General features: G+C 45.2%; 1 protein-coding gene across 1 annotated transcript in view; it reads left to right on the plus strand.

Annotated features, from left to right (window-relative positions):
• The window catches only part of LAMC2 (laminin subunit gamma 2), a 45,766-nt gene that overhangs the window by 17,675 nt on the left and 5,797 nt on the right, over window positions 1–22,294 (plus strand). The window contains exons 7-20 of the mRNA XM_083446480.1: window positions 2,618–2,807; window positions 4,696–4,805; window positions 5,215–5,436; window positions 7,026–7,196; window positions 8,640–8,843; window positions 9,653–9,789; window positions 10,822–10,978; window positions 12,579–12,784; window positions 13,175–13,254; window positions 14,011–14,148; window positions 16,921–17,065; window positions 17,360–17,509; window positions 18,104–18,218; window positions 21,453–21,652. Of these exons, the coding sequence (XP_083302606.1) occupies window positions 2,618–2,807; window positions 4,696–4,805; window positions 5,215–5,436; window positions 7,026–7,196; window positions 8,640–8,843; window positions 9,653–9,789; window positions 10,822–10,978; window positions 12,579–12,784; window positions 13,175–13,254; window positions 14,011–14,148; window positions 16,921–17,065; window positions 17,360–17,509; window positions 18,104–18,218; window positions 21,453–21,652 (2,225 nt within the window). The remainder of the gene's footprint in view (window positions 1–2,617; window positions 2,808–4,695; window positions 4,806–5,214; window positions 5,437–7,025; window positions 7,197–8,639; window positions 8,844–9,652; window positions 9,790–10,821; window positions 10,979–12,578; window positions 12,785–13,174; window positions 13,255–14,010; window positions 14,149–16,920; window positions 17,066–17,359; window positions 17,510–18,103; window positions 18,219–21,452; window positions 21,653–22,294) is intronic.

Here is a 22,294-nt window from a genome sequence, read left to right on the forward strand (position 1 = left end):
TGACATAATTTCGTACCAGCTTTTCAAAGCACTTCATGATTATAGGTGTGAGTGCTACTGGACGAAAATCGTTCAGATCTTCCGGGTTAGGTTTTTTTGCTATTGGAACGATAATAGAGGACTTTAGGCAGGATGGAACAATAGCCTGGGCTAGGGATTGATTTAAAATCCCAGTGAAAACTCCTGCTAGTTGATCTGCACAGTCTCTCAATACCCTTCCAGCTACCCCATCTGGCCCTGTGGCCTTCCTTGGGTTGATTCCCTTCAACACCTTCCTCATCTCTTCTTTTTCCACAGAGACTACTACATTCCTTTGTACTGATGATGGTAATGGTGGTGATGATGGCAAAGCCTTCACAGGGAGTGGTGGTGGTGTTGGTAAAGCCTCAGCAGGTGTTGCTGCAGATGTTACTTCAAAACGGGCAAAAAAGGCATTCAAATCCTCAGCGAGGGATGCCCCTCCCTCGTCTGCCAGGGAGTCCTTGGATTTATACCCTGTTAATTCTTGTACACCTTGCCACACCTGCCTGGTGTTGTTACTTTGTAGATGATTCTCCAGCCGCTGTCTATACGCCTCCTTTGCTACACGGATACCTCTCTTTAGATCGGCTCTAGCTGAGCTGTACAGCGGCTTATTTCCACTTCTGAAGGCAGTATTTCTTGCCTTTAGCAACCCCTGGACCTCCCTTGTCATCCAGGGCTTCCTGTTTGGGTAGATCTTTATCCGGCGCCTTCGTGTTACATTGTCAGTGCAGAACCTAATATAGTCCAACACTTGCTCAATGTGAGTCTCTACATCCTGTTGGGCGAATACCTCCCAATCGGTGTCATGAAAACAGTCTTGTAGTTGTTGGGATGCTTCAGCTGGCCATATTGTAATGTCCCTCTTTATAGCTGGAGTCCGTTTTCTCAATGGGATATATTCAGGAGTCAGGAGCAGGGACACATGATCAGATTGGCCTAAATGTGCCAATGGTTCGGCCTTATAGGCCTGTTTGACATTTGTATACAGCCTGTCCAGAGTCTTTTCTCCCCTGGTTGCACACTTTATGTGTTGATAGAATTTAGGTAGAACCACTTTCAAATCTGCCTGGTTGAAATCTCCGCATACAAGAAATGCAGCCTCGGGGTACTTGCCTTGTTGCCTGCTAATGGCATCATGCAGAAGACCCATTGCCTCATTGATGTTCGCATCAGGTGCAATGTATACTATAGTTATCAGTACTGCTGTAAATTCTCGGGGGATATATATAGGTCTGCATTTAAGCGTCATAAATTCCACAGTTGGAGAGCAATAGCTAGCTATCACGGCGTGGTTTATGCACCAGCTGTTATTCACGTATGCACACAAACCTCCCCCCCTTCTTTTACCAGAGTCCTCTGTTCTATCATGGCGGAACACTGTATAGCCTGTTAGTTCTATGGCTGAGTCAGGAATAATTGGTGTCAGCCAAGTTTCTGTAAGCAGCAGAAGACAGCATTCACTCACAGTTTTCTCCGTTGCTATCCACAATTTCCACTCCTCCAGCTTATTCACCAAAGATCTCACATTCGCATAGAAAATGCTGGGAAGCGGTGTCTTCAGCTTTAATTGCCTTAATCGCCTTCCTCCTCTACAGCCTCTCTTCTGTTTACGGTCTCTCCTGTGTCTCTTTGATCCCCAGGTCTTTGAAGTCAAAAAATCTCCCTTGCAGACGCGGAGACACTCACAATTTGTGCAGCACTCACTCCGTAGTCGAATAGATAACATGTCCTGCCGACTATAAACAAGTCTATTTTGGCAAGACAAAAAAGCCAAATTCTGAGCTGAGGAGCAACCAGCCGCAGCATCTACACGCGCCGCCATCTTAGCTCACATATGTCTCACATATTGACGCCTGTTGGTCCACTTGCATGCAGAAATCCTAGTACAGATTCTTGCTGGCTTGCAGACAATTCTAACACTCAAGTCAGAACAGGAATTGCTCTTAATTCTGGATAATTTCCTTCTGCCCCATTTTAAATGTGTGTTGAAAGTGTGCTTACAAGACTAGGTTGAATTTCCAGAAAACATGGCATGGTTTTATGACAACAGATCAGAGGTAGGCAACCTAAGGCCTGTGGGCCAGATGTGGCCCAATCGCCTTCTTAATCTGGCCTGCAGACGGTCCAGGAATCAGCATGTTTTTGCATGAGTAGAACGTGTCCTTTTATTTAAAATGCATCTCTGTGTTATTTGTGGGACATAGGAATTTGTTCATCCCCCCCCCCCAAAAAAAATATAGTCTTCAAAGCTTTTGGAAAGAATTGGAGTGTGTTAGCCTTCTGGTAGTCAGATGAGAATGAGTTCCAGAGCTGTGGGGCCACCATAGAAAAGGCCCTTCCACTTATGTCATCCACAATGACCTTAGTTGAGAGCAAATTTTGAAGCATTCCATTGTTAGTCTTCATGTTCAAGCAGGCTGATATCAATGGGATTTAGGTCATAGGTATTGATGGGGTCCTTTGAAATTCTCCTTCCTGTTATACCGAAGGCTAGTCCTGTCAAATCAAGGTCTACAGTGGTACAGGTCACATTTGCATTTTACTTGCAAATGCCACATTTTGACCTTGTGTTTCTTTTGTGTGTATTTTGTAGCCAGGTTCCTTGGGAACCATCAACTGAGTTACGGTCAGAAGCTGTCTTTTGATTATCGTGTGAACCGACCTGGACGTCACCCTTCACAGCATGATGTAATACTGGAAGGAGCTGGTTTAAGAATCACTGCCCCACTCATGCCTAATGGAAGGATGTTGCCTTGTAAAGCCAGCAGGACCTATACATTCAGGTAAAATGCTTAGGACTTAAGAGAACACTCATATGTCAAACACTCCAGTGCCACTCAAAGCAATGATAGACAAGTTTCCCTCAAAAGTAGCTTGCCCTCTGCTACCAATCTGCAACGTGCAACTTCTGGAGATTTGCACATGCATCCTTAGATCATGCTCTCAGTTCACACAAAGTAGAGTTGAGGCCCTCAATTCCTAACCACTGTCTGACATGAACTGAAAGTGTGCCTTGTACACGTCCCAGAATCCTCTTCGATGGGCAGCAAGTTGTCAGCACAGAAAGTGTTCCAAGAAGATGGAAAGTTTGAAAACTGCTGGCTTTGGCTATTGCTTACCCAGGAGGATCTAGTTGCTGTCCTTCAAGTCATGAAAATAACATTAGCAAAGCCTATTTAGAATCATAGAATCATAGAGTTGGAAGAGACCACAAGGGCCATCGAGTCCAACCCCCTGCCAAGCAGGAAACACCATCAGAGCACTCCTGACATATGGTTGTCAAGCCTCTGCTTAAAGACCTCCAAAGAAGGAGACTCCACCACACTCCTTGGCAGCAAATTCCACTGTTGAACAGCTCTTACTGTCAGGAAGTTCTTCCTAATGTTTAGGTGGAATCTTCTTTCTTGTAGTTTGGATCCATTGCTCCGTGTCCGCTTCTCTGGAGCAGCAGAAAACAACCTTTCTCCCTCCTCTATGTGACATCCTTTTATATATTTGAACATGGCTATCATATCCCCCCTTAACCTCCTCTTCTCCAGGCTAAACATGCCCAGCTCCCTTAGCCGTTCCTCATAAGGCATCGTTTCCAGGCCTTTGACCATTTTGGTTGCCCTCCTCTGGACACGTTCCAGTTTGTCAGTGTCCTTCTTGAACTGTGGTGCCCAGAACTGGACACAGTACTCCAGGTGAGGTCTGACCAGAGCAGAATACAGTGGCACTATTACTTCCCTTGATCTAGATGCTATACTCCTATGATGCAGCCCAGAATTGCATTGGCTTTTTTAGCTGCCGCGTCACACTGTTGGCTCATGTCAAGTTTGTGGTCAACCAAGACTCCTAGATCCTTTTCACATGTACTGCTCTCAAGCCAGGTGTCACCCATCTTGTATTTGTGCCTCCCATTTTTTTTGCCCAAGTGCAATACTTTACATTTCTCCCTGTTAAAATTCATCTTGTTTGTTTTTGCCCAGTTCTCATTTAAGCTACCTGAATCAGAGAAGTTGCCTACATCAATTCCTGGTCCATAAGGCCACTTTATTTCTTTTTAACTTAAGTTGTCTTTAATCACTTTTATTGCGATGGATTCACCTAATGAGCCCTCTCAGTGGAAGCCTTGCACAAGGACTCTTGCTTGCACAACAGTGCTTCTCCCCCTTGTGCCCCCTGCACCCCCTGAAATTAGCTCAAGGGGTGGTCAGGAGAACCCCCAGAACAACATTCTTCTGTCTGGCAAACTGGAATACTTGCGCAGACAGGATTGGAAGAGTGTGATGTTGAATTCCAGCCATTGTTGCTCACGTTGCAACATGTTCTGATGGTAAAAAATATCATTAAGGAAACGCAAGTTGCACCCTAGGATTACTGAAGAAAGCACTGTTTGTGAAGATCTAAATGCTGGATTTTGTATTTGTTTTTGATTTCACTGAATCTTGGAGTAAACTGAATTTTATGCTCCTTTCCACATTCTGTGTTTCCTTGGTCACAGAGTGTTCTTGTTTTTCCATCTGATTTGCAGTTCTGGCCTTTCCCTTTGAGCAGCAGTTCAACAGCCGTGTGCTGCAATCTTCCATGGGTCTAAAACTCACTCCTAGTTGCATTTTGTACCCAAGTATGGTGATGCAGAGACTGCTCACATAACTTCTCGTGTCTTTCATCACCTCCTACACTCAGGTTGGATGAGCACCCAAGCAGCAACTGGAGCCCCAGGCTGAGTGGCAAAGAGTATCGCCAGTTAATTGGGAACCTGACAGCTCTTCGGATCAGAGCCACTTATGGAGACAGTGAGTTGGGCGTAGGATAGTGAAATCTGGGCTAAAGAATGGGTCATATACATTTCTCCTGATTATTTATTACTTTACTGTTTCTGTCTTCTCTTATAAACCCTACTTTATAGTTGTTTCCTCTCTGCAGGTAAATTGCATTTCTGTGAAGGATCAAAGGTGCCTGGTGTGGGGGGCTGTCCTGCAGCCAGGGGTGGGGCAATCCACACGTGGGGGGGGGGGCAAGCTTCTCCTGCGCTTGGAGCCTCTCACCATGGTAGCGTAGATGTGCCCCACATCCGCTCCCAAATGTCAGCTCTGTTCTGATTTAGACATGATCCAGCTGAGATACTGGGATATGTGGTATTTTATTATGTTGTGTTCTTGGGGATATTCACTATAATGTTCTTCCTTTTTTCTTTTTGCTCAGGCACAGGGTACCTCAGTAATGTCCTTTTGGATTCGGCACAGCCAACCTCTGGCACTCCAGCATCCTGGGTGGAGCAATGTGTCTGTCCAGTTGGCTACCAGGGACAGTTCTGTGAGAAATGTGCCCCAGGGTACAAGAGAGAGGATCCTGCTAGACTCGGTGCTCTCAGCAACTGTGTGCTCTGCAACTGCCAGGGAGGAGGAATCTGTGACCCAGATACTGGTAGGATCAACCACAGTCACAGAGCCTATTATTGTGGACAGACAGAGTGTTCATTTATTTGTTTGGGCAATAAGCAGGTCTCTAATATAAAAACCAAGTAGCTCACTTAGGGCCATTTTGCACGGTGATCCAGCTAGGGATCTTGTTCATGTGATGGAAGAATGGGCATGAGAAGCTCCCACTTCATGTACAAAGTAATGTTTTGCTGGGATGGCACATGTGGATATGCATGCAGTCATTCAGGATGTACGTGGTGCCTATGTTGTCGCTAACTCGTGTGCACATGGGGAGGTGTGCGATGGATTGTGTTGCATGGGTAGGATCCCCACCAGGATGGTGTATGAGAAAACCCTCTGAGTCCTGAGAATCTCAGTTGACTTCTAAAGATTTCAGAAAGGAAATTCAGTCCATCGTGTCTTGAAGTTGACTCTGCATTGAGAGTTCCTGGTAAAATCTCAGCAGACATAGTCCTGGAGGGGATTTGGGTTGATATTTGTTGGGATGGAGGTACCCTTCAGGCATTGGAGCAACACAGCATGGGAAATGCTTTCCCAGGGTTACATCCCGTGCTGCTGCTGAAATGTCTAAAGGCCCACCGCCAAGGAGGAGGGCCACAGAGATACAGCTCTCTGCCTCTCTATCACTGCCTGGCCCAGATTGAATGCAGTGGGTCATATTTAGTGTTAATCACACTTAGACCCATTGAAACCAGCAGGCCATTTATTTCAATAGCTCCCATACTGACAAATCATAGAATTGTACAGTTGGGAGGGGTCTCAGGGGTCACCTAGTCCAACCCCTGCAATGTAGGAAACTCGGCTAATGCATCCCTGACAGATGGCCATCCAACCTCTGCTTAGACACCTCCAAGGAAGGAGAGTCCACAACCTTCCAAGGGAGACCATTCCACTGCTGAACAGCTCTTACCGCCAGAAAGTTCCTGATGTTTAGTCAGAATCTCCTTTCTTGTAACTCGAAGCCATTGCCTCGAGTCCTACCCTCCAGAATAGGGGAAAACAAGCCTGCTCCATCTTCCATGTGAGAGCCCTTGAAATATCTGAAGATGGCTCTCATATCTCCTCCCAGTCTCCTCTTTTCCAAGCTAAACATACCCAGCTCCTTCAACCATTCCTCATAAGGCTGTCCAATGATTGGCGATTGTCCAATGATTTCATGATGAGCCCTCATCCCCCATAATTGTGTGTGTGTCCCCCCCCGGGGGCCTTTATCCATTATTGAACTGCTGTGGGGTGAGCTCTCTCTCTCACAGAAATATTCCCTGCTCTTGCTGTAAGGTCTATAGGGCATAATGCAAAGAACTGAATTTAAGGTTGGAGGAATGAGGAACTTGGGGAATTGAAATTGACAGATCTTGCACACCAACTTCTACTTTAATGTTCCCCTTTTCCGCACAAAATCTTTACTTTACTGTCATATTTTCAAACATTTATCTATGCAAATGAAACAAACCTTAAAGCCAGGACTCTCAGGGGTCTAAGGCAAGGTGTGCAAAGAGCCTCAGGCAATGTGAAGCATATATTGTAAAGCTCCACTCTAATCAGCTCTTTTCTCTTTCTGCCTCCATCCAGGAGAATGCTATTCTGGAGATGAAAGCAGTGCCACCTGCCCAACGGGTTTTTACAGCTTCCCCTGGAGCCCACAGAGCTGCCAGCCATGCCCGTGCCAAGGTGGCCAAGGCTGTTCGGTGCTGCCAGGGACACAGGAAGTCATCTGCAGTCATTGCCTTCCAGGAGCCGGAGGTAATGCCCATATTCAGATGGTTAACCAGACTGCATGTTCTTCTTTCTGAGGCCAGCTTTTCTTTCCCTAAGGAAGGACAGGAGCACAGCAAAAGCTGTGTTGTGTGCACTGTGTGTCCCAGGGCTAGACGTTCGTGACAGACACAGATTTGTGAACCTGAATCTCCACCACTTGTGCAAAAATATGCAGGGGTAAGATGGGATGTGGGAGAGGGGCATCTAACTCTTTTCTGCACTCCCCTTGTCCACCCAGCCCCTCCCCATCGGGATTCCCAGCTGCATGCTTGAAGAAAAGCGTTCGGCTGGGTGCTGAGATTGCAGGGGAAGAGCTATGTGCGGGATAATCGTTAAGCTTCCTTTACCCCACCACCCACCACTTCTTTCCTTCAAATTGTACTTCCCACCACCACTTTTTCAATATTCTGTGGAGACTTGGATTTCTGGGCCCAGGTCCTCGCTATGCCTGTGCTGTACCGTTTCAGAGAACAAGTAGGGCAGACTTCCTCAACCTCGGCCCTCCAGATGTTTTTGGCCTACACCTCCCATGATCCCTAGCTAGCAGGACCAGTGGTCAGGGATGCTGGGAATTGTAGTCTCAAAACATCTGGAGGGCCGAGGTTGAGGAAGCCTGATGTAGGGGATCGTGATTAAATGCACTGCAATAAAGAAAAATAATGGAGAACAGAGGGAAGAGTTTTTGCCAAAATGGGGGTGGAATGCACCCATATACTATCCATTCACATATAAAACTAGCATTGAAGGGAGAAGACTAGATTATAACGTTTGCCCTGACATCTGTTTTTCAGCGTGGAAGGAATGCTTTTGCATGTAGGCACATTAGCCATGTGAACTCACTATCTGTAGTCTCTGTGCACCAACACAGGCAGACCTTGACTCAGGCAGGGAAAGAGAAGGACCATAATGAAATCCACATTCCCTACCTCCTGATTCTCATCAAATTTAGTCATTGTCAGTGGGCCTGAGCTCTAGGCAGCTAGACTGGAGATGAACCAGGATTTGCACCAGGGTACTGTAGTCAAGGGATAAAGTCAGAAGTCAGGCCCAGAGAGTTAGGGCTCCTCCAGACTGGTGCATTTTTGAATGTGGCATCACATGGATGCAATAAAAGTACACACGAGGAAGCTTTGTACTGGAGCATCCGCACATTATTCAACTTTATAAGTTGGTATGTGGTGCTTAATGTAACTGCATCATAGCTGCCTGGAGGGCCACTCTTGCATTATAGCACAACTAAACCGGGAGAAACCTCTCCCCGCCCCCCGGTGCCATTTGTGGTACTTGCAACAATTTTTGTGGACAGTTCATAAGTGGATTGTGGAAATTAGGGGTGGAGCAGGACTGTAGGCACCCTGTGCTCAGGATTGCCAGCATCGTGTTCAGAGGCATCATTTGCTTGTCCTTCCTTCTTCCCTTTCTTCTCAGGCTCTCACTGTGAGCTTTGTACCGATGGCTATTTTGGCGACCCCTTGGGTCAGAGCGGCCAGGCACGTCCCTGCCAACCATGCCAGTGTAGCAGCGTTGACCCAAATGCCTCTGGGATTTGCAACCACTTGACGGGAGAGTGCAAGTGCAAGGACGGATTCTTTGGAAATCCTTTATCCATCAACCCAGCAGAGAAATGCCGAGGTATGCACCGCCACCATCATCTCATGCAAGTCAGTGCTGGCTTCAAGGGCATCATTGTTACCAGCAATGCACACCCAAATAATTTTATAAGAATTTGAACCAAACTGGGTTTGGAACAATCGGGGGAGTCAAAGGGCTGCTTGCAAACCTTTCCCTTCCAGGGATAAAACGGCTCACACAAATCACTCCTACTGTCACATCCAAATGCCTTACCTGGGTGGGTAATGTAACTCTCTAACAAAGCTGTGACCTGCGGAGCTGCCTTTAGATCAGGGCAGGGACAGACTTTGTAATCTCTCTTAATATGGTGCCCTGTGTGAGGTCAAAATTGGGCGCCCCAAAATGGATCCTCTCAATTATTAATCTTCTTAGTTTTGTGCCACCTCAGCTCAGCACCCTGTGCATGGGAACCATGTGCACTGCCCTAAATCCAGTGCTGGTCAGGGATGCGGAGAATGTGATCTTTCAGATGCAGTTAGAATCCAACTCTCATCATTTCTGATCCTTGACTGACTCCTGATGGGAACTGGAGTACAGCAACATCTGTAGGTTTCCAACTCCTGCTCTAGATGGTTGAAGTTTCTGCATCTGTTGGCAAGTCAGTCAAACACTCTGTCTGTTAGGGCAAGACACAGAAACTACTAATTCTATTGGGAGGTTGTAGCATGTGGCCTTGTTAGGCAAATCCCACCCTCTGACTTGATCCCACACTTTTCAAATTAATGTTTGAAAATATGAGAGATGATATGCATTTTGAGATGCATTATGTTTATCCCCTCCTGACCTTATGCTTTGTCTTCCCCTCGCAGCTTGCAATTGCAATTCTGCGAGTTCTGAGCCATCCCGGTGCCACAGTGATGGGAGCTGCATTTGCAAGCCAGGGTTCGAAGGGCGGAGCTGCGAACACAGCCGTTGTCCAGCCTGCTACAACCAAGTGAAGACTCAGGTTGGCTTTTCCCTCTTGGACTTTCGTTACCAAAGGCTACAGCTATCAATTGTGTATGAAATGTCCCTACCCAGCACCCTGCTCTCTGCTTTGTTATTTGGGTGCAGAACAACTAGGATTGTTAATGCAAAACCTCCCACTGGAGATGGGGGAGAAATTTAGTTTGGTTCACATTTTAATGTAAGCCTATCTAATTCCAAAACAATATGCAAACCAAAACAAAGCTATGCTTTGAAATTCACACTGCTCCGAATTTCTCAATGCAGTTTTCCAACCAAAAATATGCGTATGGGGAAGTGTGCATAAAACTGCATAATTAGTGAAAATAACTTTTAAAATGGGGGCCTTGCAAACCGTGTAATCTGCTGCCTGATTAATTGAGGGCATCTGCAATGAATCGTGACATGTTTTACTGGAACTAATGAATCTCAAAAAGGTTAAAAAAATAAATAAAGCTCATTCTATTTTCTTCCTGGAGAATGGTCTGAAAGCACAAATGCTAAACGCCCTGAGACCTCTGGGTATAGAGTGGTATATAAATTAATTTAATCAATAAATATAAATTTGTTATTGTTTAGTCGTGTCCAACTCTTTGTGACCCCCTGGACCAGAGCATGCCAGGCACTCCTGTCTTCCAATGCCTCCTGCAGTTTGGTCAAACATAAATATAAATATATAAATCAGCCAGCCAGCAAACAAGCAGGTCTGTCCCAGTAAACGTCTTGGATGGGATTCTCCTAGGAATTGTAAATTGTAAATTATTTCAACCCTTTGGAGGAACAGCAGAGCACAAATGCAATAAAAAATATTTAAGACAACATCTAGGCAGTACCTTCTTTTAAATTATCATTATTATAACCTGATAACATTAAAATATTAATTATTTAGAACTGGAAGCTTCTTAGGCACCTGTTTTGAATCTTCCAGACTGCATATTTCTGAAGACTCTGGAGCTGCTGGCCAAGTCTTTGCATGCCTTGTATTCATGTCTTTCCGTTCCTCGCTCACAGAGTTCTCCTACCTTGTTTCCAGGTAGACCAGTACCTCCAGCAACTGCAGGGCCTTGAAGTGTTGGTCTCTCAGGTTCATACTGGTGGAGAGTCAAGAGATAATGCAGAGCTGGAGAGGAAAATGAGAGAGGCAGAGGAGATGCTCCAGCAAGTCCTGAGGGAGGCCCAGAGCTTACAAGGTAACTTGAAGTCTTTCGAGATCCCTTTGGAGTGTGACATACCCTCCAACGTTTCTCTGATGAAAATAGGAACGTCCCATTCCATAATGAGAATTTTACTATTTATACCCCACACATCTTACTGGGTTGCCCAGTCTGGGCAGCTTCCAACATATATAAAAATATAATAAAACATTAAACATTAAAAAACTCCCCTATACAGGGCTGCCTTCAGTCGCCTCGGCCGTGGGATAACTCCATACCCTCCAACATTTCTCCAGTGAAAATAGGAACATCCTAAGGAAAAGTGGGACATTCCAGGATCAAATCGGAAACTGGAATGGCTTCTCTAAATCAGGGACGTCCCTGGGAAATAGGGACACTTGGAGGATCTGATGCAATTATAAGAGAACTCAGGGGGAAAAGTGGCTGAGTGCAGCCACAGAGGTTTAAATGTTTATTTCCCCCCATTTGAATCAATGGGATTTGACAATGCGTAATTTTGGTTCAATCATGTCCACACACAAAAACATCTGTACAGTGGTACCTCTAGTTATGAACTTAATTCGTTCTGGAGGTCCATTCTTAACCTGAAACCGTTCTTAACCTGAGGTACCACTAATGGGGCCTCCCACTGCTGCTGCGCCGCCACCGCACAATTTCTGTTCTCATCCTGGGGCAAAGTTCTTAACCCGAGGTACTACTTCTGGGTTAGCAGAGTCTGTAATCCGAAGTGTTTGTAGCCTGAGGTACCACTGTATCTAGAAAAAGTTCTTAAAAGCAAAATGTTAACACACAACCCTCTTGAACACACAATATATGAAAGCCTTATTTTTCTATCTCCTGGGACTTAATTCTTTTAGAAGGCAGAAAAAGGAGGACTGCCAGTGGTATAAAAGTGTTCTAAAATGTGATGATTTTGTGAATGTGTGTATTCCCCAGCCCTTTTAATTGGTGGTGCTAGGCTTTCAACCAGAGACCTCCTGCATTCAGAGCACATGCGATGCCACTGAGCTGTGTCCCCCCCCCCCCCACGGACTCTGCAACCAGGGCACTCCCTCTTCTTGTTTGTGAAGGCATGTACATATGTTAGTCACAATCCACACCCGCCTGTAGTTTATTGAGAAATACAGCATTTTGATACATCCCCTCCCCCCCAAAACCCCCAACATTGATCCAATTTAAAAATGTTAGCCTTGTAAAGACATACCGTATATGCCCCCTCTCTGCCCAGTGGTATAGGCAGACAGCAGCTTGAAAACACATCCAGCCATACTGATGCATACAATGACTGGCTCGTGTGTGTTGCAGTCTAGCCGGGAGCAGGCTACTTTGCTGCATCTTAAGCCAGCCATATGTACGCAGCCTTGGTCTTTCCCCTCAATTCATGATTCATGTCATAACGTTAAGCAGTTTTCCATGTCTGTGTCCATTCTCTCCCCTGCTTCTGACTACCTAGTGTGGCAGAACTGAGAATATTCAGAGGAACTCTCCTCTTCTCAGTGGGGATCTCTCCCAGATTGTATGAATTGTTTCTCTGTTTGTCCACCACCAACCATGCACCCATTTATGTTGCATTCTCCAGCCTAATGTCAAACGTTATCCTTTCTTCATGTCCAAGCTTCTGACAGGTCCTTGGGGAGCCGCCTGTCCAAGATGAAAGTTCAAGAGTCCACCTACCGGACCCGGTTGGAGGAGATCACGGAGACTGCCAACAGGTTGCAGTCTTTGGGTGGTCAGTACCAGAGCCAGGCAGAAAATGCCAGGAAGCTTGTTGCAAGAGCTCGCTTGGATTTGGAGCAGAGCAAGGCAAAGATGGGAAGCATGGCAAGTATCTGCGTTCTGAAATACGGCCTTGTGCATTATCTTCATTTGCTAGTGAAATGCCTAGCAAAGGGTGTGTGGTGCAATGTATCATATGTCTATGGGGCACGCTGCATACCCCTTTTGAATTCCTGCCAGTGCTGCTCTGGCCTGCCCAATGCCAAGGGTTTGGAGACAGAGAGAAGAAATTACAGAGAATGAGTAAAAACACTTTGAGATGCACTGTTTTGTGACTGGTGGAGCTGAGAGGCTTTTAGCTCTCTGGTGGGCCCTGAGGGTGGAAAGCCTAAGAACCCATGGGCTATAGTGTAATTATAGTGTACTTATGCTGAGCTGCATAGGATCCTCTGCTTCTTGGAAGCACACATTGATATTTCTCTCTCCCCCATGCAGATTATTCCATCTTTAGACCTCCCTGGAGGGTCAAACCAATTTTTAATCCTGGCACAAGAAGCCATGAAGTTGGCAAACAGGTGAGTTGATAATAATCTTCACTAGGCTGCTCCTAACATACTTTCTGTCACTGGGCTTTGTGTTGAAAACATCAACACCTAACATTTTTAAAAAGGAGCGGTAATTCTATAACAGTGAAGTGCAGATACAGTTACTAACTTGCCTTGCCTTGCCTTTAGACAAGGAAAGTACTCCAATTTCCAGGGGTCTCCTGTGAAGGTAGTTTTAGGGTCCTTGTAGCTGCCAGTTCATTCCCATTGGTGATGGCTCTCGAATGCCAGACCTTGACTTTCTGATGGAAGTGGCATTGTTTTAACATATGTTAATCAGCAACTGCCAATTTCTATGACCACAGCACACATAGGACATGAGCCTGATTCAGACATAAGAAAACAAACTACAGTTTCCCAGGTTATGTGTCACAGGAAATGGTGGTTTGTTTAAGACTGGAAGCAAAAGTGTGCAAGCATGAAAGAGAAGGAGGGAAGAGGGAGTGTGCAAAGCCAAAGCTTCCTGTCGTTTACATAGTAGGAAACACAGGTAGCTGCAGTTGTGAAGAGGATTTGGGAAGCTGATTTCACACCCACAACTCTGCTTGTGGGTCTTGGGGATCCAAGCCCTTGAACCCTGCTCCTGGGATTGAGCAGGCTATAAAAACTTCTCCAAGTAGCTAACTATAATGCTGTATCATGTTACTTAGGTTAGAGACAAGGTGGGGTGCTGGCTGTGAGTCATCCTCTCCCCGCTTTCCCATATGTTCTCTTTTTGCCTTCTAGGCACATGCAGCTGGCAGATACTATCGAGCTAGCAGCCAGGGCAGCGGCAGAAGCCTCAGAGCAGGCACTGGGATTGCTGCAGTCATCTGCGAGCGGAGGAGACATCCTGGTGAACTCTGTGCCAGGGCTCCACAAAAAGTATGTCCAACTGTGCTGCTTTGAATGCTTTCTCAGTGCAGGGAATGTTCCCTTTCTCTTCTCGGTTGACTTCATGTCCCATCATCATTATTTCACGATATTATTATTATGATTGCTAAAAGCATTTTGAAATAGGACTGGAGCTTTTCCTGGGATAAGGAAAAACCAGGTCATTTAATATGGATAATAAGCTTCCTGTACCTCTTTTAATTCTCCGTGGTTCTCCAAAAAGGAGCACATGAGAAAATCTGGATTGAGGGTGAAAGTTAATGGAGAATTAATAGTGTTACAGGAAGTGTACTGTTGACGTTAAGCGACAGTATTGATGAGGCCTTAAGCATCTCCTAGTCCATTGTTCTCTGACTGGGGTGCAATTCTTACCATAAATTGACCATTGTTGTTAGTAACACATAAGGGACAAGAGGGTTTAAATGACAAGCTTGGAAAGTCCCCAATTCCCGGCTTGATTAAGATCCAAAAGGGGAATCCCAACAGGAAAAATGCTTAGTAGATTAAGAAAAGCACTTACGTGAAAAGAATAGGCGAAACAAAGAAAACATTGAAGACAAGGGAGCGAGAGGTTAGTTAACAGGGGCTCCAAATCCTGTTTGGTGCATGTGATGCAGATGTAATGCAGTTCCAAATTCAGAGCTGCTTACCACAATAATGTTTATCGCAAGGTGCAAAATATGTTTACTACCAGGATGCACGTCTTAAAATAAAGGCCCACAAGATTGCAGATGGGAGTTGGAGCCTGGCAACGTCCGCAAGGCCACATGTTCCCCACCCCTGACACAGAGACAGATTGCATCCCTCTGAGGGAGGCCTCTCATCATGATGATTGAGCTACCGGGTATCAGGCAGGTTCAGCATGAAGGATGCCTATCACTGTACATCTGCTGAGCCCACGTCCAACTCCCAAGCAGTCTTCCCCAAACTGGGGGTGCCCTCTGGAGGGCATCAGGTTGGCCACGACCTCCTGGCTGCCTCTGCTTGGTTGCTTTCACTTCTTTTTTTATGCATATATTTTATTTTGATTACATATTCCATATTACAAATACATATACATATTGCATATTCAAAAGAAAACTAGAGAAAAGAGAAAAAAAAGCAAAATAAAAATAAAAAACAAACATTTTCAGTTATACATCTTTACGCCCTTTGGCTCGTCTCCCTGATTTGTAACTTGACTTCCCGCCTCCCTTAAATGGTTCCTAATAATTCATTACTTCTTGATATCTGTTCAATTAATAAGTCTGTGGGGAGCATTCTAATTGCCAGTGGGATTTTAATCTACACTAAGCCAAGCAAAGCCCTGGGAACCTATTTTTTTCATGTAATTTATGAAAACATTCATAGGCTGCTTTCACTTCCTGTTCACCTCCTCTGAGTGAGAAAACAGTGATAAGTGTGAGGGGCAGGAACCAGGATAGAGAGGGCAGGTGAATGGGCAGGGGTAGCAACAGATGAGGGGCTGCTTTTGGAGGCAGCTTGCCCAAGCCCCTCCTTGCCCCCCCCACACCTGGATCTGGTGAAAAGTGGCTAGGTGAGAACAGGTTTTCCCTTCATCTTAACTGATTCCCAGGCCCAGCATTGGCCTTTTTCTCTGTCAGAGTAAATGGCAGCGATTGACTTTTATGGGAGAAAGTTCTGTAGTGTGGTTGGTGAAGCTATAATGGTGAAGCTTCTGGGGAGCCCAGCTTTAATTGGGACTCAGGTTTGCTCTTTCCATATATGCCGTGTCCTGCCCAAAGTTCTGCTTCTTACAGATGCTGAAATGTGAGGGAATGTTATGGCTTTTATAGAAAGAATATGACCATGAGGCATGATTATGAGCTCCCCATGGGACATATTACTGGTTATGTTGTGTGAACTAAGGGTACTGTGTTCGTTATCAACCTTTTATATGTTGTTAAGCTGAATATAGCAGGGTATTAGAACCCTCCTTTCCCAGGAAAAAAAAACTCCAAGAAAATGTGATGGAAATTTTCAGAGTTGGCAAAAACTAACAAACTAGATCTGATGAAGTCAACTGAATAATTCATGTCACAGGAAAGACTGTGTTGAAGACTGATGTTAAATAAAATAACATATTATTTCATTTACTATACTTTTCATAATAATATATAATTATAGTAACACTTGCTATTTATATAGTGTGTTTTTAATATTCAAAGCTCCTCACAGACATATTTTTCGATAATTCTTTACAACAACTTTGCAAGGAGCTGAGGCATTTGAGGCCACTTTGTGAATTCATGACTGAGTTGAGATTTGAACCAAGTGATTTGTGCTGAATTATGAGGAAGAATAAACTATCAGATGCAGAAAAGATTCAAGTAGTATCTTACAGTGGACTAACCTTGCATTGCACAAGAGTCTCTCCTTCGAACAGCAAAAGAGATCATGGAGGTTCCCCTCTGGCTTAGTGGGGCTCTCAGAATTAGAAGACAGTCAGTGACGGGCTCCTGGCCCCCATGTGCGTCAGGAGAGCAGATAAATGCACCCCACCCCCTTCCACCCTGCCCCCATTCTGTCCTTTTTGTGATGCATTGAGTTGTCACTTCCGGGTTTGGTGCATGCATGTTCACAGCTCTTTTGGATACATGTTAATCGGTCATTGCCTGTCCTGGTTTATGTCTTGGCCACAAATAATCATGGAAGATAGGAGAGCCCAAAAGCAGAATCATACATTAACTTGGTGATGTGGTATACCCCTTGGAAAAAAGGAGTTTCACACTCCTAGGCTCAAAAGTTATCTTCCCATTTCAGATATGATGAGGTCAAGTTGCTCTCAAGCAAACTGGAGGCTGATGCTGGCAAAGCTGCATCTGATGCTGACAGGGTCTACCAGAGTAGTCAGATGGTGCTTGACTCTCTGGCTCGCTTACCAAAGGTCGACACAAGCTTCTTTCAGGTGAGGTGTGTGTGTGTGTGTGTGTGCGTGTGCGTGTGCGCGCTCTCTCTCAACAACATGTGACCCTTCAGATGTTGGACTTCAACTCCCATCAGCCCCAGGCTGTGTGGCCAGTGATCAGGGATGATGGCAGCTGTAGTGCCAACAACACTGGAAAGGCCACCAGTTCCCCATCCCTTATTTCGTCAACAGTTGCTTGCACTTCTTAGATATGGGTGGTCTTGCTAGAGGTGGAGAGAGGCTGCTTTTTGTGACAGCTGTGAAGGGCTCTGAACCAAGTGATGCTTTTCTCAGGAGGAAGCCGGTCAGCTCCGGAAGAAAGCAGATTCTTTAACTGGCTTAGCGGGAATGTACATTGCAGAATACAAGCAGCTCCAAGGCAACACGGAGCGTTGGGAGGAAGAGATCAAAGAGCTCTTGCAAAAAGGACAGAACGACAGACTGGTAAAGTACATCCATATTGGGTAAAGGGCTCTGGGATCCCTGAAATCTTTAATTCATTCCTAGCCATTTATGGGTTTCTAGGCAAGTGTTATGGGCATATTTTTTACGGCATGTCTATTTCACTTAAGGAATAGAAACAAACTGGTTTTTAATTACAGTGGTGCCTTGCAAGACGAAAAAAATCCGTTCCGCGAGTCTCTTCGTCTAGTGGTTTTTTCGTCTTGCAAAGCAACCCCATTAGCAGATTAGCGCTATTAGCGGTTTAGCGGCTATTAAAGGCTTAAGGGATTAGCGGATTAGCTGCTAAAAGGCTATTTGCAGCTTAGTGCCTTAGAAAAAGGGGGTGGGGAGCAAAAAAACCCCGCAGGAACTCGCAAGACATTTTTGTCTTGCGAAGCAAGCCCATAGCAAATTCGTTTTGCGAAGCACCTCCAAAACGGAAAACCCTTTCGTCTAGCGGGTTTTCCATCTTGCGAGGCATTTGTCTTGCGGGGCACCACTGTAGTGTCTTTGAATTCTCCAATAGAGGGCATTTTTATAGATCTGGGAGTGGGGCTGTATTTTCATGCTATTTATTTTGTTTGCTTGTGGCAGGTGTCTGTCCAACTGCTGTCTCGTGCCAACCTTGCCAAGAGTAAAGCTCAGCAGGCACTGAGTGCTGGCAATGCCACATTTGATGAAGTGGAGAGCATCTTGAAGAATCTCAAGGGTGAGTTGCTTGGCAACTGCTGGGTCTAGACCATTTGCAGGTGTGTTGTGGTGGCGGGTTTTCTGAGTAATGGGTGGCGAGTTCATTGAGGAGGAGGCCAGAAGAAGCAATGACATCCATGTCCAGAGTTCAACATAAATAAAATTGTGTTCTAAATGAACACAATATACTATCTGAAGCCCAGGCAGCTTTTCGTGAGAACCATTCAACAACAGACCACTGTCTAATGCTGTCCTTCCTAGCCGAGAAGTATACCAGGCCTCTACAGGGTAAACTCTTTGTGGCCTTCATAGATCTGAAATCAGCGTTTGACTCCATCCCCAGATCCCAGCTATGGTCCAAATTAAGTCTGATTTTGCAGGACAAACGACTTCTCTTTCTCATAAAAGCCCTGTACAATGGAACCAAACTGCAGGTCTGATGCGGTCGACAGGGACAGCTATCGAACAGCATCAAGATGACTAGGGGGGTGAGACAGGGTTCTATTTTGGCCCCCACATTGTTTTGTCTATTCTTAAATGACCTAGAAGAGAACTTAATGGACCCAGGTGGACACATTCCAAAAATAGGAATGAGAAGGACCCCCTTGTTGTTATATGCTGATGACACAGCCATCATCTCACGTTCCAGACCGGGTTTGAATTATCTGTTGAGAAAATTTTCTGATTACTGTTCTGGAAATGGTTTATCCATTAATTATGAAAAATCTAAAATTTTAGACTTCGAAAGAAGATTCTCCCGGTCTAAATGGGTGCTGGATGGCCATAACCTTGGGCGGCAAATATGTTCCAGCAGCCTTAAGGGTTTTCAACGCAAAGCCCGTTTCCCAACTCCTGTATGCAGCAAATGTCTGGCATAATGGGGACCTGCCAAAGCTAGATGGCTTTCAGGCAAAATTTCTACGATCTCTGCTGCAGGTACCTAACTGCGTCTCCAACTCCGTACTTCTGTTAGAAGCTGGTGAATGCCCAATTTCAACTAAAGCGTGGTGGGCTGCCCTAAAACATTGGCTCAGGATTTCAGTTTTTAATCTAGGGAAGGGTTTGTACCAACACCTGACCAATGAGGAATTTGTCAGCAAATGGCAGAAAACCATGGCTAAAAAAGCCACCTCGTTTGGTCTGTCTCCCCCCCCCCCAACTGTATTACCTGGGTTATGAAGGCGCCCAAAAGATTTTAAAGCAAAGATTATGGGATAATGCACACAGTGACTTGCGATCTCGATCACACACGGTCTGTAGTCCGCTGGCAGCAGGAGTTCAATATGGGCATGTCTTTGAGTTAACATCTTACATCAAAAACCTGACAGTACCCAAGTATCGAAGGCTTTTCACCAAAGCCAGACTGAATGTCTTCCCCTCTGCAGTGCTGGATGGTAGGTTGAGAGGAGTTCCCTACCAGGACAGACTTTGCTCGTGTGCTCAAGACATCGATTCCATAAAACATATTTTGTTACATTGTGCAAAATATGAGCAAGCCAGGGCTGAACTGATACTACCCTTGCTGGTACCTTTCCTGGGAAAATCAGAGGCTCACTATGTCAGGTTCCTACTGGAAGACCGGACAAATGCTAGAATGTTAGCAGTGGCAAAGTTTTTATCGGTGGTTGCAAGAACAAATGAGCCCTATATTCTAAACAAAATGCTTGTTTAACCTGGAGGTAGGCTGTATGAATTGTGTATTGATTTGTAATTATTTGTTGGGTCTCTGGACCGTAATAAAGATTGATGATGATGATGATGAAATTTGCATCAAAACGGTTTTGCATGTAAATAGTGTAAACAAAGAGAATCCAATAGTTTTTCCCCGTCATTTTGGCAGTTTGGGTCTTTTGGAAAAGGCTGGTGTAGTGTCAGATAGCAAAGTATAGGCAATCAAGGGGCAGGCAGGTTCTGTAGGTAGGAGAACTTGGTCAGAAGCGGATTTAGGGGAGTGTGACCAGGTTGCGCACTGAGCCAAGAGGGCACCACAACAATGACGAAAATGGAAGGTGAGCGGCAGAGGGGCCGGAATTGGCACCACATAGGACACCACCGAAGTTTTAAAGCCCAAAGTCTGCCACTGACTTGGTTAGAGGCCATGAAGGTGAGACTTCCAATATAAAGATGTGACATACTGATCTTCTTTTGCTGGCTGTTCCTGCACATTCTCAAATTCATGATTTGGAATTTCTTCCCTGAGATAATGTGGCTTCCCCAAATCTACTCTGGATGGTTGAGAGAACCCCCAGAACTGTGGAGGGTGGGGGAGGAGAGAGGAAATTGTTCCATATGGCAAGGATTGACAGAACAATCATCGTAGTGCAACATTGAATTTCACCCATGAAAAGCTGTTTTATTTCAGTAGTAAAGGTGAGGCTGATTGTTGATTGTTAACAGATTTAAGGAAACCTTTAATCTGCTGCAGCTTGCTGCCCTTAAATGTTGGATTTTAATTTTAGATTTAATTGCAGATTTTTTCAGAGGCTTCATGGGTTTTGTTTGGGTCTTTTTTATTTTTTGTAAGCTGCCCTGAAGGTCCTTGGGCCATTTGCAAGGTGTAAATATAATGAATAAACTCCCGGGGAGGGATGAGGGAGATATTTGATTTTGTTTGCATTTTAATGAAAAGCCACTTAATTCTTACTTCTCAAACCAGTACACAGACTGAAACTCAGCAAGTCCCCCAAAATTGCACTTGTTTGAATTTTGCAATGCAGTTCTGCAACCAACCACTGTGTACAAAAATGAGTAAGGAAAGTGTTGATTCAAGTGCATATATTTGTGAAAATAACATACAAAAATGCTTTTCTAAAATACTAAAAAAAGTTTATTAGGAGAAATTGTCCTAAAAGGCTGGTGAATGTTCACAAGGATTTGCAAATTGCTGTGGAAATGTGGAGAGCTGACCTTAGGATTGGAAAAATGAGAAACTAAAATTGACAAATTTGCCCATCCCTGTTAGAGGGTCACCTACACTAAATCACAGAAGAAGAGGGTCTCATTGGCCACATAGTCTAATCCCAAATTTGATGCAGGAATTTCAGAGCTAGAGCTGCCCAGCCTCTGCTTGAAAAGCCTCCATGTTCTCTGCCTTGCCCTGTTCTTGCTCCCTAATTCTCTGCCTGGTACTTTAACCATAAGCTGTTGGAAGCTGGTCAGTACCCAGCTCAGTTCTTTTGGCTCAGACTTCTCCTCTCTGCACTAATACGGCTCCTTATTCAGTTGGGTTCCCTCCCACCCTTTCTGCTTGCAGGGTTCGATCTTCAAGTGGGGAACAAGCGAAAAGAAGCTGAAGATGCCATGCAAAGGCTCCCCTTCATCAGCAACATGGTCACCAGAGCCAGTGAAAAGACAAGCATCGCAGAAGCAGCCCTGGGCACTGCAACTACAGAAGCAGAGGCAGCCCTGAGAATGGCTGGGGAAGCAAAGGAGATTGCGGGGGACATCGACCAGGTATGGGGGGGGGGGGCTGAAAGTATGTTAGTGCCAGAGAACTACAGTGAGGATATAGGGGTGGGATCAAGGATACCTGGCTGGCAGCAGCCTGGTTTGGAATTGTTCATTCAGACTTGTATCCAACGTTTGCTGGAAGCTCAGGTTGGATAAAAGGTAAAGGTAAAGGGGCCCCTGACCATTAGGTCCAATAGTGACCAACTCTGGGGTTGCGGCGCTCATCTTGCTTTACTGGCCGAGGGAGCTGGTGTACAGCTTCCGGGTCATGTGGCCAGCATGACTCTGGCAAACGCCATTTACCTTCCCGCTGGAGCGGTACCTATTTATCTACTTGCACTTTGACGTGCTGTCGAACTGCTAGGTTGGATAACATATTGTTATTCAAAACTACGTAAACTAAAATGCAGGGAGATATGCTGTGCATAGGGTTGCCACATGTCCCGAGTCTCCCAGACATATCTGAAATACTGTAGTCAGCAGCAGTGTCCTTATGGAAATCGGAAAAATGTCTGGGAAAATTCAGACGTATGATAGCCGATTTCCCATAAAAATAGCTCAACAATTTTTCTGTCTGGATTTTCACTTTTTGAAATATGGCAACCCTAGCTGTACACCATGGCATTTCCACAGCACTTGGAGAAT

This window comes from Podarcis tiliguerta, assembly GCF_965153285.1.
Source record: "Podarcis tiliguerta genome assembly, chromosome: 6".
NCBI lineage: Eukaryota > Metazoa > Chordata > Lepidosauria > Squamata > Lacertidae > Podarcis > Podarcis tiliguerta.